At 43.5% G+C, this 17,614-nt stretch overlaps 1 protein-coding gene across 1 annotated transcript in view; it reads right to left on the bottom strand.

Moving 5' to 3' along the window:
• Positions 1–17,614, bottom strand: part of LOC146857518 (L-lactate dehydrogenase A chain) — a 41,303-nt gene that overhangs the window by 22,632 nt on the left and 1,057 nt on the right. The window contains exons 2-3 of the mRNA XM_085648059.1: positions 14,872–15,012; positions 2,893–3,010 (exon numbers count right to left, since the gene is read on the bottom strand). Of these exons, the coding sequence (XP_085504185.1) occupies positions 2,893–3,010; positions 14,872–15,000 (247 nt within the window). The 5' untranslated portion in view covers positions 15,001–15,012. The remainder of the gene's footprint in view (positions 1–2,892; positions 3,011–14,871; positions 15,013–17,614) is intronic.

Here is a 17,614-nt window from a genome sequence, read left to right as displayed (position 1 = left end):
ATCGGCTTCGAGATTGTGTCTGGGGGATTTTATAAAGCATATATTCACATCTTAGCCCCATAGGAGCTGGCCATGTACGAGGAGGCACTTGTGAGACTGGGTTCCTATCATTATTACCACGTGAAGCTCTAATAATGCTGTACAATAATCAGGATAATCCTCCAAATCCCGTAAATCTGAGTGCCGAATTGGTAAAAATATGAAAATCCTCAACAAAATACTAGCAAATTGGTTGCTACCAAAACGGCAGAGTATGATCCTTCCTGGCCAATCTGGATTTAGCTTTACCAGGTTTGCTATCCTCAACGTACGCACCATGTTCACTCTCCCTTTCCAGTTGCAGCTGCAACTCAATGCAGTAGCAGCATTTCTGGACGCCAGTAATGCACTCATCTCCTTAGAATGGAATTTTCCTTAAGATGTTGGAGAGAACGGGACTAGATGGATAAGATTCAGGCTGGGCCAAGCTTCTCTCTGCCAGGTCTACTGCCCAAATCACTGACTAATGCACTATCTACACCTTTTGTGACCACAAGAAGCACTCGGCAGGGCAGGGCTGCCTGTTTTTGCAGGGCTACAATTACAATGGAGCCACTCCCATGTATGCTCCGGCAGCATCACTTAAGTGCAGGCTATCAATTTAGAACACACCTTCACCCCATTGTCATTCCTGCAGAAGAGGTTCTTTTATTCTTCAAAGATTTAGGTTCTCATCTGTCGTCTTTCATCTTGGAATTCCACAGATATGGTTTTCTTTCCAGCCTTTTCATTAACAGGAGCAAATCCCAAATATACCTCCCGACACCAAGACATGCAACTTTGACTTCTCTCGCCGAATTGGTGTGGGGCTTTGATTAAATACAAAGGAACTTGGATATGCCATGATGCTGAGGTATTTATGTGGGAGAGCTGTAGGATAGCCCTTTCCAAAACTGAAGAGCAGCTAAAGTGCGGAGTACGGCTCCCACGTACCATAGCCCTAATGAAAATGTTAATCCTAAAAACATGAAACGTTTCTTAACCTAACTATCTTATAAACTAGACACCTATTTCTTACTCTCAGGTCATGGGCGCGGAAGCAGGCCGGAATACAGTGGCAAATCCTCATGCTGCCAAATGAACTCTGTGGATTCTCGGCTCAAGATAATCAATTATACTAGCTGTGCGCCCACGCCTCTCATCCGCTGGTCTGGTTTAACCCACCCCTCTCTTTCTCACTCCTCACGGTGGAAGATAAAAATGTAGTCCCTGTTGCAATCACAAGCACAATGTGCCTGTCCGCCAGCCTGCATCTGCAAAGCCAGCATGACCAGCACCCCCACTTGTCATGCACAGAAGCTCACCATCTGTGGTAGTTCTCGGCACAGCCGCAGCCAGGACACCATCAGATTGCAAATCAAAAAGTGCAGGTTTTCCTCTCTAGGTTATTCCCACTGTCTCTATTAAGACTGACCAGACTGTTCTGCCCTCACCCCAAAGATATTCCAGCAAGGGTAAGAAAAGACACCCTACTCCCCTCCCCCTTAGACAAAAGATGAGTAGCTGTATGCATGGCCCACCCCAGTCTACTCAGGCGCGGCTAACTGACCTTGTTGACTAGAATAAACGGCTCAAAATATAGGCGGAGATGCTTCAGTGGACATCCGGAGCAAAGAGCATCTGTGAACCCTTGCCTTCCTTCTGGTACACACCAGCACTGACATCACACTCAACAATTCCAACACTGCAGATTATAAATGTAGGCTTTACCCACTGCACTGGGTCCTAGTGAGTGCTTGTTACATTTGAGGGCTAAGGCATTAAGTATTGGACACGAACCCTGGCACTTAGATCTATACGCCTAGCTACTCGTTAAGGACAGAACATATTAATACTAGGGGTGGGCGGAATTTGCGAAATCCACTTTCGCAAATTATCGCGAAAATGTTACAAATTATCGCAAACACGCGGAAATATCGCGAAGATGCAGAAGTTTTTTTCCCGCATGTTCGCGAGATTTTCTGCATGGTTGCGGCTCGCCAACTTACCCATGTGCTGGCTCGCGGGCGCGGCCATCTTGTTTTCAGTTGTCTCGCGGTGCATGATCGTGAGAAGAAAGACGTGATCGCGCGACGCATGACGTCACTGCGGGTGCGAACTGTCGCGAGACAGCGCAAATGGCTAAAAACAATACAACATCTCATGGAGAACGCGACCGGATCAAGAAAACTGGTCGGTGAACGCAGGGATTCAGGCAAGGCGATCGCGCGCGCGAGAGAATTTATTATTTTACAGCGCGAGCAAGAACAAATTATCGCTAAGCTGCGGAATGCGGAAATTGACATTTTCGCGCTTTCCGCGGAACGCGAAAATGTCAAATTATCGCAATTTCCGCGAACGGAACGAAATTTTAGCCCAGGCCTAATTAATACGCACCTGAATGTACTACTCCGCTTAGATAATACCATCTGAAATTGATTGAATGTCAATATACGAGGTGTTAATTATCTCTGGACGATAATTTAGTTCTTATTGTTTATACAACCAATAGAAATGTCATTAAAAAATGAAATTACCTATAATATTGTTTTTAGTTTCTATTAGCAGTAGGTACGCGTGCTTCCCATACTTCTGCCATCCATTTGTCGGAACCAGAATGTGTTCCAAGACTCGCGCTGCAGTTACTGAGCTTCAGAACCAGTGCTGCAGGTACAGCGCTTCTTTTGCAGTGTTCATGTGATGAGACAAAGGAGCGGGCATGTTTTGCAGTGAATGGGATGTATACCGAACAGAAGGGTAAAGCTGAAAAACGGATCTCTCCTTAAAAGGTTGATCTGTCCACCCAAGAGATTCATTGGGACACGCAGTCCTAGGCCTGTAACTTGTAGGTTTGCGAAATGTAGCAGTACTGACCTTTGCTGGAGGTGATTTTCGGCGTCCGCAGGAAGAGGCTGCCGTGCTGCAGGTCCATCATCTCGCCTTTCAGCTTGTCCTCTATGACGTCAACAAGCGTGAGTTCGTCGCATAAGTCCTACGAGAGAGAGCACATTTAGATGCATGCTATACAAAGTTTGTGTTGGAGTAGAAACACTAAGAAGAAACACAATGAAGTCAAGAGGCAAGTAGACAGCTTCTCCACATGTTTAAGCTGTAAATTACTCCGGCCTAATTTTTAGTTTCCATGTATTAACAGCTCTGAATAATGTCATGATCTTAAGGCACTCTAATTATTGTGTTATTAATTACCATTTCTGTGTGAAAACCTGTGTGCCTATATTTTTATCTTTGTGTCTGCATTGTGATGATTACATTATTCAATAAAGACTTTTTTGAGGGGGAGGGGGATCAGGGGAAGGAATAACATGCTGTTGATCAGTGGAAACATTTATTTTCCATTGCTTATCAGTGGTTTAATGATCGTTCCATCTGACCCAATTTTCTCATTCCGTTTGGCTTCTTCCCTTGGCTCTGCCACTCTATTCACTAAAGCAATAATAGAATATTGTATTTGAACTGGGAGGAAGAGGTTCTTCAGTAGGTATTCTCTGGTAAAACAAGCCTTCCTGCAGAATCGTGTATATATGTCAATGGCACCTTGGGTCTCCGCTGCCCCCTCCATGATGGATGGCCAAGCTGTAAGCCGCCGTCAGCTTTGATCCACAGTTGTTCTACTGCCGACTCTCAACCCCGCCTTGACAGACATTGACATGGGGCCTTCCGCCAGGGATACATTTACAAAATTCTTTTGGGTCTGAGGAGAATAATAAAGAGCTGTGTACTGGGCTTGTTTAAACATAGGTGCCCATTGCCAGATGGAACTCTTCAGTCCGAAATGAGGAGCTTGCTACCAAGTAAGGCCATGCTTATTGAAAATAGGCATGGCTGATCGAATTACTGAAGTTTAGAAACACTGGACACCCCAAGAGTTTGAATGGAAAGTCACCCCAGTGGCAATGAACAGAAAGGTTGTACCACTGACAACTTGATAGGCTATGAATACAGGTGGTCCGGCAGGGCCAACCGTCCACTAGATGTGAATGCTAAGCTTCAGCGGCATTGGCGTGTCAGTGATTTAACAATATATGGTGTGGCATGTAAATCCCTTTCTTTGTTAAGACCCATCCAAGAATTTTCACAATTTGCATTATATAACTGGTGATGTCTCTTTAACAGTATGGTGATACAATTACCTTGTGCATATGAGGACTTTGTTCCGGAGCCTATCAAAAAATTGAATTAAGGTACAAAAGTACCCGTACTGTTTGCCGACATGTTATTTTGCTCAACTTTCTTCCTTAACCCTTCCCCTTTAATTGGAATTCTGCCAGCTCTGTCTATATTGAAGATGGTGCATCGTCCACGTGACAATTTGGATGTATACATAGTTACAATGACAAGATTGGGCCCTACGGGGGCAGCACAGACCACAGGCTAGCTTGTTGGTGTGAAAAAGGCCGCTTTATTGGAAACATGTGCACCTTACATAAAACATACCTTGGCCTGTGCCGTACAAAACTAATCCTCACTAAATATAGCCTTCCTATCTGGCCCCCCACCTCCTCCCCTAAAATTGTTTCCCCCCCTGCAACAATCATAACACAACTTACAATTCCTAACTTTCCTACCCTACCTAACTAGGTAACTTCTTATGTTCTATCTCACCGTAACCATAACTCAGTATATGTCCCCCATGACCTAGGAAAAACGCCCCCCAAATCCTTGCGCACCACACCAGCACCTGTTCCAGCGACAACCCCGAACAAAGCATCCCCCCCGATGCACCTGTCCCCAAGAAAACCACCCCGACTGCCAAGCCAGAACCGACACCCCCACCCCCAAAAGAGGGGTGGGGCGCCCACAAACTCTTAGGGAGGGAGGGCGGGACAAAGCTCGCGCCAACCACCCAGCCGGCCGTTGTGTCACGATCCACCGAAATGGTGAGTCGCCACACAAAATGGCCAGCTATATAGCCCACCAGCCCAAAAGGAGCCCAACCAGAGCCCAACCAGCCCAAGTAGCCCAAAATTAGCCCAACCCGCCCCCGTGCTCCGGCTGCCCCCCCCCCCCGGCCCAAAACCCCCCGGGGGGGGCGAGCCTCCCGCTGGTCGGCCGCCCCCCCAAAAGCCTATTCTGCTTTACAAAAGAAAAAAATATATGAAATTGAGACTGTTAAATCAGTTCTAATCTCAGAAACAAAAGTCCAATTGAGAAAACAAAGGCATTGCACTCAGAAAGTGTGTACACAATCTGCAAAAGATAATCACCCCATAATCGACTATCAGCTCTCTGCATTTACAGTGCTCGAGCAAGAGCCACAAATGGCAGGCGTTCACCTTCAGCACTTATCTGCCAGCCTAGGGAATCACTTGCCATTGCCTTCTTCTGCAGGCACTCCGCTTGAAAGCACAGGTTCAGCATGATGTAGTCAGCTTTCGAACAAGGCAAGTATGCAATCTTCATTTGCATGTTGATTTTTTCAAAAAATTACATAGGAGAAAGGTACGTCGTACTTTTTATACTCAAGTGTGCTTCGCTTTATTACCAAACTGTAACACAGGGGAAATATTCACTTCCGTCATTAGCCGTCTCCATGGGCCATCCTCATAGTCAGTCTACGCATAAAAGATCCCTCCATAAACCACTGTTAATCTTTAGTTTTGTGATCCTCAAACACCCACCTGCCCTCCTGATCTTGGCTGGATTTGAAAAGTTGAGTTTTGTAAAGTTAAGCAGTAGAATTTCCATTCCTTTTATGTGAGCTCTACTGCAGCTCAAAGGGCTACTAGTACTATTTATTGGTCGCGAAAAGTTTGTTGATATTTGCGATCAGTAAAGAATTTTACAAACTGACCTATGTATTGAAAGGATGATTTGTAAAATTCTGATTCAGACTGGGTCGTAATCAGACCTACCTCACAAATATAAATCAAGTAGGTCGCAAATTAGGACTTACTCCAATTGGAGGCTATCCTTAAAAGAAACTGTGCTGTTTTTTAAAAAAAAAAAAAGTTTACTTTCTTTTTTAAGTTTGAGACTTTTCAGTGATCCCCTGGACTACTGCCCACTCCCAGCAAACTTTTTTAATATTCACAAAGGGGAAGGAGTCCTAAGGGGATCCTTTCCCTTTAGCCAAATGGATACTACTCCGGAGATGGTTAACTTTTAAATGTCTTGTGACCAAATTTCTGCCACAAATTATTAATACACTGCATACTGAATCGGAATTTGGAAGGGACACCTACAATATTCCCCTTCTAAATACAAAATCTGTATGGGGGATCACAATCCCATTTTTGGACTTGGTAATGTTCAAGTTGACCGATTCCTAAAATGAGAGTAGTACATTTTTTAAATTAAATTTCCGTAGGAAACACTCAGAATCTTTGTATATCTTAAAATACCTTTTGTTTGTGGCTTTTCTACCGAGTTTCGTGTTATGAACAAGTGGAGGCCTTCAGTAGCTCACGTAAAGGCTTGATAGAACCACTATAAAGACCTCAATTCAAGTTAGGGAATGATTTTGCCTGCCCCTTGGTGTTCAGCAAACTATTTATGTTCTTGGTTGTTACTGTTATGATAGTATTTCTTATTGGAAAAACATCATCTAATAGACGTCTAAGAACCAATCACATGCTCCTGGCTTTCTGAGATGCAGGTGTGGCAAGCGTTACACCTCGCTGAAACCATTCTAATACAGTGCAACCTGGAAGATAAAGCACAGGATTGCATCACAGAATAAATATTTACCTGCTGCCCACTTCAATGGGCAATCGTCAATGGATTATTTCTAAGACATAAAAATTGTATTTTCATCATGCGAACTACATTGCAGTGTTTTTAAGGACAGGATTACTGATTGTGGTATCAGTTTCATGCTTTCTCTATGAGACTGCAGATGACCTTATGGCTCTGTCTTCCGTTAGTACTTTCACGGCAGTTTTTGCCGCTTACAGAGTAAACATGCAGGGACAGTGCACTCTTTCTAGGTCTTGCCTACCAAACACAGAAACCTTATCTGGTTACGAAAGACCTATTGTGTACTTACAGTGGGCTCACAGCCCGCCCAAGGCTTACTATTGATTTGGCTTTATTGGCACCCTCATTTGCTTACTTCTTATTTGATGGCTTGCTTTCTTCTTCTTGTGTTTGTCCCTCCCCTGGAGCATACCCTCCTGATGATCCTTTTGACTAGCTGACTTGTATCCTTCCCTGGATCACATTTAAGGAACTACTTTTTTCTAGTTCTTTCAGGATCGATGAAAGTGCATGTGTTTTATATCTCTCTTTCATTTGCTGCTTTCTCTGTCAAATACCCCATCCCCAACGCTGTGTTGCTCCCAAGGCCTCCCAGCTTGTCTGTAATAGCACAGTAAGTAACAGGGATATTTTGCTGAGGTACAGCATAAAAACCAGATTTTATCTGTTGATTTTGTTTTACCTCCTTCATTCCACATATTGCATTAAAGCACAAACTTTTGTATAAAAAGGCTTTTATGGTGCTGCAGGAAGAGCCACCTGCCGTACTCATTAGGTGGTGTTGGAGGCAGGAGGTGTACTTGGCTTAACACTTCTCTTGGAGGCCCATAAATCTGCTTCCGTGGCTTCTACAGAGGATCAAACAGCTGAGTCCTGAGGAAAGTAAATTAGGCATTGACAAGAGTTTCCCTTTAGATGCTGACACTTCCTTATTCTTTTTAAATTCTGTTCAGAGTTTCCCAAGTGAAAAGTATTTGAAAAACTAGCTATGCCATTTACAAGAATTAAAACCGCTGATTTCAATTACAGTTTTGAGATACCATAAAATGGGTCTGCTTTTCCTCCGGAATTTTGAAATGTCCTCCATCTTCCCTAAATTACTTTTATTTTTTTTTAGCAAATCTTTACAGACAAACATTGGTAAAGCCAACAGCATTCACATTTTAATGCAAGATCTATTGGCTTTGCCGATGCTCGTTTTAAAGTGGCCATGTTTTCCAAGCACTGCAGGTAGGTGAAGGTGTTTACTTCGGAAACGCGTGTATTTGTCAATGTCTCAAAAAAAGTGATGTGGTATAGTGATTAAAAAAGCATTGAAATAAAAAATTACTTCCATCTAAACTTTCTGCCTAATAATTAACTTTCCTACATGTTTTCCAAGTATTCTGAACAGGACTTAAAAAGGCTCACTATCTCTCCCACTAGTATTGTAGCCTACATTTAACGCGAGTTTATAGTGCACACTTCTATTGCATAAGGCTGCAAGGCTTTGCTAGGTCTTACCTTATCGTCCCTCAATGCCATTAGAACAGTTTATGTAATGGTAAACAGTGCTTCAGGTGAGGACAACCCATCATAAAGAACTACTGATCATTATTCATTGACAGAGACGATAAACCTTCCTATCTTGCATTACCGTTTGGAAAAATGACTCCCATTATAATATCTATCAGTTGCTTCTGAGTGATCCACCTTGTAAGAATCAACCTTATTTGGTTGAACTCTATCTGTGTCACTCCTGACGAGGCACGGCAAGCTCACACATAAGAGAAGCTAGATTCTATTTCTTAACTGTGGAGGTTTGCTTTCGGAAACGGAACCACAGTTCCTGTTGTAGGGTGCATATAATGCTGTTGGCTGCCTACAGAACGACATACAATTGATCAAATAGGTCCTCCCAAATTACATATGTATTACTGGGCTTCTAAGATCCTTGTTTTAAATGGCTGGGAGTCTGCCCAACTAAAGAACCCTCCATACAACTGGACCGACTCGCTATGGATGGGAAGCGTTCAGGGTGAACATTAAAAGCATGGTGAAGGGGAACAGCATAACCCGGGTGGAGAAGCACAATGATAAAAGAGACACTGAGTATGTGTGTGTGGGGGACAGAGACCACTGACTAGTGTTGGCCGTATATACCAACCCCGTCCATAACATGCCCGATTACCTGCAACAGCTTAAATGAAAAGTGGAAAGAAGGTAAGGGCCTCCTCGAAGACAGTCACTAGGAAGCCTCAATAATGCACCCCAGAAATTTGGCAATATGCACTGTAATGCAAGAAGTCCAAGTGAAGACACTGCATATTGCCTATTGGAAGAGAATTAGATTGTTTGAAAAAGATTTGGTGGGAGATGCTAGATGTGTGAGGTGCAATGCAAGGTACCCTTTTACATACCATACAGGGCTGTAGGATTGTAAAGTTCTCTTTGAAAGAGGTGGACGATGAAAACTCTGAAATTATAAATGTGAGGACCCCACTCACTCCACAGGTTGTGCTTTTGGGCATCCTGAATGATGTGGACTTGGCCAGGGTTAAAAAGACCTAGTGTTCCCAGGGGTTAATGACTAAGAACATAGATATCGTAAGAAAACGGGGACCTGTGGATTGCCGATGTAGGGTAAGATGGTGCATGGTACTGACCACCATATGGAGGATGAGAAGGTAAGGTTGCCCATACAAGTTTGGGAAAATGGTGGGGTCCATGTGGAAGGTATTATAGGTTGGACGATGAAGATAGTGGAACTGCATCATGACAGCATGCTGTATATTAGGGGACTACTGACTGGGCCGGTTGGTGGGTTCAAGGAGGTCAACAGTGGGACTATTATGATTACAATATATGCTTTTAATGTAACTCCATCCACTGTGTAATGTACTACACGGTCGGTATTTTTGTCTTTTTGTGGGCCTTTTTGATGGTCTGCGGCTCGGTTTTTACTGCGGGTTTGAGTAATAGTAAAAACAAAAATTGCCTGCATCAAGCACAAATTCATGCAGCCTCCCATACCTTGCCAAACACTCATGCAGCGTGTCTTTACAAGTTCAGACCTGACCACATTTGTAAATATGCTTTCAAATCCGCTTTTATTTTGCTGGTGCCCCGGCCTATTTTGTGTCCCAATCCTAACCTGCTGCAGAGCGATAATGAAACAGCATACAAGAGCTTTTCCGCAATCAGTAGGAAAATATTTTTGGTTATTTGTTATGCCCGACTGAAGGATCAAAAGTGCTTGCTAAGTTTATTAAAAATATCCAGACTAGGCAAACCCACCACAAAGCACAAGTGCTTTCCTTTCTTTATCGCCAAGTTATGTGACTGATTAACGTGTGATGGCTTTTGCCAACAAGGCAAGCATGAACCTGTCGCTGTACATGTATTTAGCTTCCTCAGACCTTCCCAGTTGTGTTTTTTTATACACTGAGCCAACTTTTATAACCTTAGTTATGTGGATTAGGATTTAGGTTGGTATTAAAGAGATCACAAAATAGATACACAAACAGTAGATAGTGAGAGGCCACTGAACAACATTCATGAAAGTACATGTGAAAAATTGGGTTACTGGTTGAGGGGAGTGAACCCCTATTCAAGCAGCGACCACAATCCTGGTCAGGTTGAGGCACAAGTAAACCCCAAATTAACCTGTGATTAACCCTCTGGTAGCTTGGTAGCTTGGCAGAGAGCAGTCAGGCTTAACTTAGTGGCAATGTGTAAAGTATTTTTGCAGCACTTCAAACAGTAAGAAAGTGAAAACACCAAACAAGAAACATTTCACACCTATTTAGAAAAATAGAATACATTTTAATAAACAAAACAAGACTAAAACAACAAATATCCAATGAGTAGAATCAGAAATTTCAGTGAAAAGAGTGCAAACAAGCCCCAAGTGACAACTGGAGATCTGGTCACACAGGACCGGGACATAGTCACTAGTTCAAGCTGACCACGAAATAGCACGGGTCAGCTAAAGGACCCAGTTAGGTCTGCTGAACAAAGTACTTAAAATCCTGGTTTGCGGAGCATTATTAAGGTCTGTGTCACAGATATGTTGCTCAGTCGAACTGATGCCTCAGTTCCAAGATGCGACGAGGCTGAGATGTCTTGTCCTGCATTGTCGACGAGAATCCCGTCGTCAAGGTCTTGTGATGTGATGTCCTGCGTTTAGGAGGTGTCACGCAGATGGGGCAATGCGTCGGTTCTGAGGAGCTATAAGGCTGCGTTGCAGAGTCCATCATCGTCATCAAGTCTGGCATCAACGAGGGATGCCAGGGTCTGCCTGAGGATGCATTGCGCAGAGGTTGTTCCGATGAGGCAACAAGCTGCAATGCGGATCTTCGCGACGGAACAGATCCACATGGCAGTGGCGATGTGTCGGTTCTGCTTTGGGTTGCCCCACACAGCAGAGGAGGCTGCGTCAGTTCCACTTGATCCAGAGGCTGGCAGAGCACTTTACGCCTACTTCCAAGGGTCCAGGACAAGGGTGACACCACTTGGCAGGGTAGACTCACAGATGGCAGATTCCAGGTGATGGGTTGAAGGTTGTTGGAGCCTTCTACTCCTGAGACTCCAGTCACGAGGCCAGTCAACTAGTCCTTGGGATCCTGGGTTCAACGGATGCAGGTCCAGTCCTTCTCACCCAGGCAAGAGGGCAGCAGTTCTTCAGAAGAACCGTCCAGCAGAGTGTCAGTCCTTCTTCCTGGCATAGTATCAATAGATCCAGAACGGTACTGAAGAGTTGGTGGCAGAGGTCCAATAGTTATACCCAGTTCTGCCATTAAAGTGGAGAAACTCCTTGAGGTTTCCCTTTGAAGTCCCCAGGCATCCTGTCTTCCCTGTTGTGGTTCCAGAGTAACTACAGGGGGTATGCAGCCCTTTGTGTGAAGGCCGCCCAGATACAGCCTATTCAAGTGCAAGTAGGGCTGTGCCCAGCTCCACCCTCCCATCCTACAAGTGATGGCCCATCCAGGCACACCTAAGCTCTGACCCAGTCATGTGAACCAGAGACAAGCTAAAGGCACTAAATGGCTACAGAAGAAAAATGTGAACTTTCTAAACGCGGCAGGCATTTTCAAATTTGTAATTTAAAATCTGACTTTACCATTAGAGGATTTTTCATTACAATTCCAAAGACACCAAACATGAACTGGTTACATGCTCCCATTTGGAAATTACAGTATATTCAATGTAATAAGGTAACTCCAATATTTTTCTATGGGAGCCCGAAGCCTTTCAGTAGTGATAAACAAATGTTACAGTTTTTTTCTCTACTAAGACAAGTAAAACTTAAAATTGCATGTCCAACTTTTTAATATACTGCACCCTGTTCTATGGGCTGTCCAGGGTCTACCCTAAGGGTGACTTATATGTATTAAAAAGGTGGGTTTGGGCCTGGCTGAAGGTTTATTTTGAAAGGCCAAAATGGCAGTTTAAAAACTGACAAACAGGCTGCAATGGCCAGCCTGAGACATGTTTAAATGAGCTATTTAAGTGATTGGCACAATCAGTGCTGTAGGCCCACTAGCAGCGTTTAATTTACAGGCAGAACTGTCTGGCAAGCACCATTCATGGTCTTAATACACGTTAGCCAGTTCAAAGGGAGGCAGGGTATCTGGTCGGTGGCCTGGAAGGGGCATGTCTGAAGCCCACTATAACCCACTGTGCTAACTCTTCAGTCTCGTGTTTCCACAATACTGCATGGAGGCAGGGGCCGTCTGGCAGGCATGTGTAGTTTCTCTGCTGCACCTGCTGATTAATTTCTTTGAGCAGAAGACCTGCCTACCATGATGTGGCACATGTCACCAGTGCTGGAACCTTAACACATAAGTGCAGTGTCCCTTTTGTAGAAGATACCTGCAAAGAATGTATATTTAATTTTCTTAACAGAATGGACCCATCTGTTTCTGTTGATCCAGGCATTACCTCAGTCACAGTGGTGGATGGTGCATTTTAAAAGTGGTGAGGCAGAAACCTTTGAGTTGAATATAAAGTGCGAGTGAGCTTGAATAAAACACGGGTGGGGGCTACCCTCCCACCCCCGCAAGACAATTTTAGAAAAATGTATACATTGGGATGCATTGTAAGCATAACTTTTAAGAAAGTTTGCTGACATTTTTTTAGTAGGTAAGATGAACTCTGAAAGACTTACAACTCTCTCTGGACTCAGAGACACATCACTCTCTGCATTCACCCAGACACATCACGCTCCCTGCACTCACAGACACACTACTCAACCTGCACTGACAGATGCACTACTCTCCGTGCACTCACAGGCGCACACTGCTTGAAAAGGATGTGGAAAAGTACAGAATGGGCAATAGGAGAAGTGACTGGAGACAAGGGTAAACATAGAGGGAGAGAAGGAAGGGAAAAGGGGAGACAATGGGCAAGAGGATCAGACGAAGGGTATTCACACAGGAAGGGGATAATGGGAAAATAGGAGGGATGATTGCAGAGGAGAACGAGGCAGGAGTGTGTTAGGGGTGGGGAGAAGGTAGAGGCGGAAGACAATCTTAATGGAGAGGAGGATGGGGAAGTGGAGTGAAGAAGGGAAGAGTAGATCGGAGGATTAGGGAAGAAGAACTGAAATGGCAGGAGCGGAGGAGAGAGGTGGGTGAGCCTGCTTTTGTAGTAACGTCAAACAGGCAAAGATCACACAACGTAATTTCAGTGACATCATCACTGTGATAAGTGCCAATTTTGGCACCTGAACAAAGCCTACCTCTTTTATGTCATAGACTGGCATGTATGAGGGGAGAGGTGTGGCGCAGCGGGCCAGGGCGGCTGACTCCAGAGCACGGGGCTCACGGTTCAATCCCCAGCACCAGAGACAGATCAGCACAGCACCATCTGACTCTGGGCAATAACTCACTTAATCTACCTGACGGTGCCCAGCGCCTTGAAACCCTTACGTGTGATTAGTTCAAGCTTTACAAATACCAGATTATTTAGGTTGTGGCATAGCCAAACTGCTTTAGTTTGTATCGGAAATGAATATCCAAGCGGCAGGCATGCCTAACGGCGAGGCACAGCTCTTGTAATCTCTTCCTACGGGGGAAGCTACAACTTGGTTCAGTGGCCGGCTTTAGAAATGGGATCCACATGCTGCCAATCCTGAGAATGGACTTTGGCGATACCCAACTCCCTTATGGGAAGTCTTAAAGGTGGACTCAAGGTGAAGATGCAACTCACAACTTGCACTCATCAGCACAGCTCCCAAGTGGATCCAATCTGGGTAGAAGCATATTTAAGATCATCCTACACAACTGCAAGTTAATCCAGCAGCAAAGCTCCTTTTAGCTGCAAACGAAACACTGTCTGAAAGAGTATGTATGAAATAATGATTATAAGCCATGTGCTAAATTTAGAAAAGCGTTGTACTCTAAAAAAGCCACGTGAAGGACTTAAAAGGGCCACACTCTAAGTAAAGCAGTCTTCCAGCAGATCTGAAAACGTGCTATTTTTTTTCATATGAAAATATGTTACTAATAAGTCACGTGTCAGATGTAAAGCTTAAATTTGTTATGACTATGCAATGATTTTGTTCTCTATGAATGTTTTACGTTTAGATCAACAGTGTTGTTTTACCAGGATACATTTATATCAAACTTTAAAACAAAGTAATAAATGAATTAGTTTCGGGTTAGAGGGACACAGGCTCCTGAAAATGGACAGATATTGTCTGCTACATCCTGGAAACTTGAGAAATATAAGAGAATGTTATTTTAAGCCTATGTGACTTTCGAATAAACCAAGAAGTCATCCTCCTGGGCTTCTGCTATTCTGTGCGATGACCTCGGACGCTCTCCTTGTGTACAGGATAGGCTAAAAGACATCTTTGAGGTGTTGACAGTAGTAGTGGTGCACAGGCAGATCTGCAAAAAAAGTAGTGTTGCAAAATTGACCAGTATAGTATCTCAGTGGGTAGAGTGTCTGCTGCAGAGATCTAGGTGTAACTTTCTTCAGTTCCCACTTGGTGAGCCCAGCCTCTGACCTACATCGATCACTGAATGTAGACCAATGATTTGGGTAACAGTTAACATCTGCTTTTGGAGCTCCATGGAAGGGTTCAGTTTGTGGCATGTGTTATATACATGGTCATTCCATCTTTATTATTACTATAACACTTCGCCATACCTTCATGAGGATGCTGATGGCACAGGCCATGCCGACGGCGCCAACGCCAACCACTGTGATCTTGTTATGAGCGGCACCATGTTCTTCCTTCACGACATTGTGGACCAGCTGCTCCTTGACAGATGCCATGTTGTTCTGCTGCTGTTGGGGCGGGGGGGAGGGGTGGAGAAAAAGGTAAATTCAGTCAGACAATGTTTCACCATTTCAGCATGTTAGCACAAAGCAGGTTTAGCATTTTGATTTCCGCATCAAAGATTTCTAGTTCTAATGGGTTACGGGGTAGCAGAAGGCACTGCCAAAGCAGAAGAGCATGTGGTTGCACAACTACTTTTATTTGAGCAATTGTTTCTTTCGTAATGATGCAAGTTGCATGCAACAGTGACGCAACCCTTACTGTAATATTTCTCTCTCTAAATCGTTTTTAAGATAATAAAAAGATTTCAACCATAAATTGTTATTAAGAAAAGCGTGACTAGGTGTCATAACTCTTACAGCAGGAGGAGTACTGTTTGAGTGGCATGACATTGCCTGAAAAGGGGCAGCTCACAGCAAAAAGTGTCTTGATAAGACAAAGAAGTCTGCTCCTCCTTTACATTACTTCTTCAAACCATGTGGTAGTCCCATAGACCACGCTATCCGGCTATAATAATTCAATTCCCTGCTCCAACATAAGCTTGGGTTTACTGTTTTTGTACAGAAGTCAAAAATGACATTCTATAATGTTGGAGTAATTCTAGAAAGTTAAATAGCCCATAGGGGATAATGACTTCCAAATCAGAAAATAAGGCAGACAATAGTTACATTTGGTAATAGGCGTATCCACTTTTTTCAATTCAGATTGACTCAAAGGTAGAGCAGGCATTGGGATTTGTAAGAGTTCTCTAGTCCGGGAAAGGAAAGAGAGAAAGGTGCTCAGCGAGACATCGAAGGTAAAAGAGCGGATTGTCGGCCTACTTAAAAATAAAGCAGACAATACAAATCTAGAAATTATCATTAAAAACAGGGCAATATATGGAGTTCTTCCATTTCCTTGCTCGACTTTTTGACTTTATTTAATAAAGAGTTTAAGTGAAACAGTGGTTGAAGAAATAAATGCGAAAGGTCTGTCTGGCTGGACTGCTCTCACTCCCATGCCCCTGTTACTTTGAGGCTTAAAGGCAGCTGCACTCTGGCACTACAGACCCCTCATGCAGCAGGTGGTATTTGCTGAAAGGTCACGGGTCACAGGAAGGTCACTTACAGCAGCATTCAGACTTCACTCCTCCTTTCTGACTTGAGGATTATTAGCTTGTAGCTCCCCCTCCCTGCACTGGGTGAACTCGCCAACATAAAATGACTGCATTTTCTCTTGCAAACTTTCCTAATTTTTGTGGCCTTCCTTTAGGGCTGCCATTTCATTTCACATGGTCATGGGGTGACGCCTAATGCATTCTTGGAGCCTCGTGCATTTAGAGCGCTGTAGTCTTGGTTTACTTTCATTGAATCTTTAACAGTTACTTGTAATGCTTGTAAGAGAATGATTTGTAAAAGGAAACACATGCTGGAAACATGACGTTCTGGCGCCTGCCAATCAAATGGCCATGGTGTTCTTTCTCTCTTGTGTGGCAATGTTTGATTCAGAGGCGTCCACTAAGTGCACCTCTACATTTGCACCATCATTTTAGCAAAGCTCTAATAGTCACGGTGTTGATATATGCATTATACAAGGAACGAACAATGTGATAGAAAATATGCATCTAAAATTTCAAATATCTTGGAATACCTTAGGGCAGGGTCCCCATCTTTGTTTAGATTGTCTGTTGCTTCACATATGGGGATGGATGTCAGGGTAATGCGTGCCAGTGGAAGCCCTTTCTAGGTTATAATTTAGAAGCGGACACTCACGCTCTTTCACCATGGTTTAATTTCCGTTTAGTCGCCTTCAAGACATTTGCTGCTCAGGCGTGTGAGCGCCTTTGTGAAAGACATTTTTTATGAAAGTTGGCAATAACTTGCCAATAACATGACAGAGATATTTCCCATGACTTATGGCCATGAAGTATTCATTCATCTTAAGGTGTACTGGGAACACCACTTTACGGCATACATATTCCTCACTGGGGTTAAGGTGTGGGCGAGACACTTCAGATGTATTCCTTTTCTCCACTATGCTCAGAAACTTACGTTCAATGAGGTATGTGATTGCTTGTAGTCTTAAGCCAAAGAGGCATAGGTCATATTACGTGAATTTCACTGGTAGAGTTACCAGATGATTCCATGTTTCTGGGCCATCACATTTCCATCTGTAGGGTATTATTACAGAAATCAGTACATTATCGGAATTGTGATCCTGGCTTTCTTTGATTGAACCAATGAGACTAACATATTTGATAACAATGAATAGCAAAAAAATCTCTCGAGTATAAAAGTGGTACTCCAGTGATACGGAGTCCTCGTGTAACAGTGTGCACCTGTAACTGTTAGTTTTGCACTGACATGCCTACCGTACACTACAATCTGTGCAACATGGGCGTCTGAATTAACTGACCAGTGAGAAAATATATAATTGGTACCAAATATCGCAAATGGTTTGTTTTTTGGTGTAGTCCCAATTATGCATGCACTGCAGGACCAAAATGTATATAAAATTAATTCAACTCAAAGGACATTCAGCAGCAAAGAAACTACATTTTGGCTCGAATTTGAACTTGCAGCAGAAAGGACTTTAAAAATATGTGCCTTAGTAGTACAATTAAATATAATA

Source organism: Triturus cristatus, chromosome 3_2 (genome assembly GCF_964204655.1).
Source record: "Triturus cristatus chromosome 3_2, aTriCri1.1, whole genome shotgun sequence".
Lineage (NCBI taxonomy): Eukaryota > Metazoa > Chordata > Amphibia > Caudata > Salamandridae > Triturus > Triturus cristatus.
This window is presented reverse-complemented; position numbering and strand designations above follow the sequence as displayed.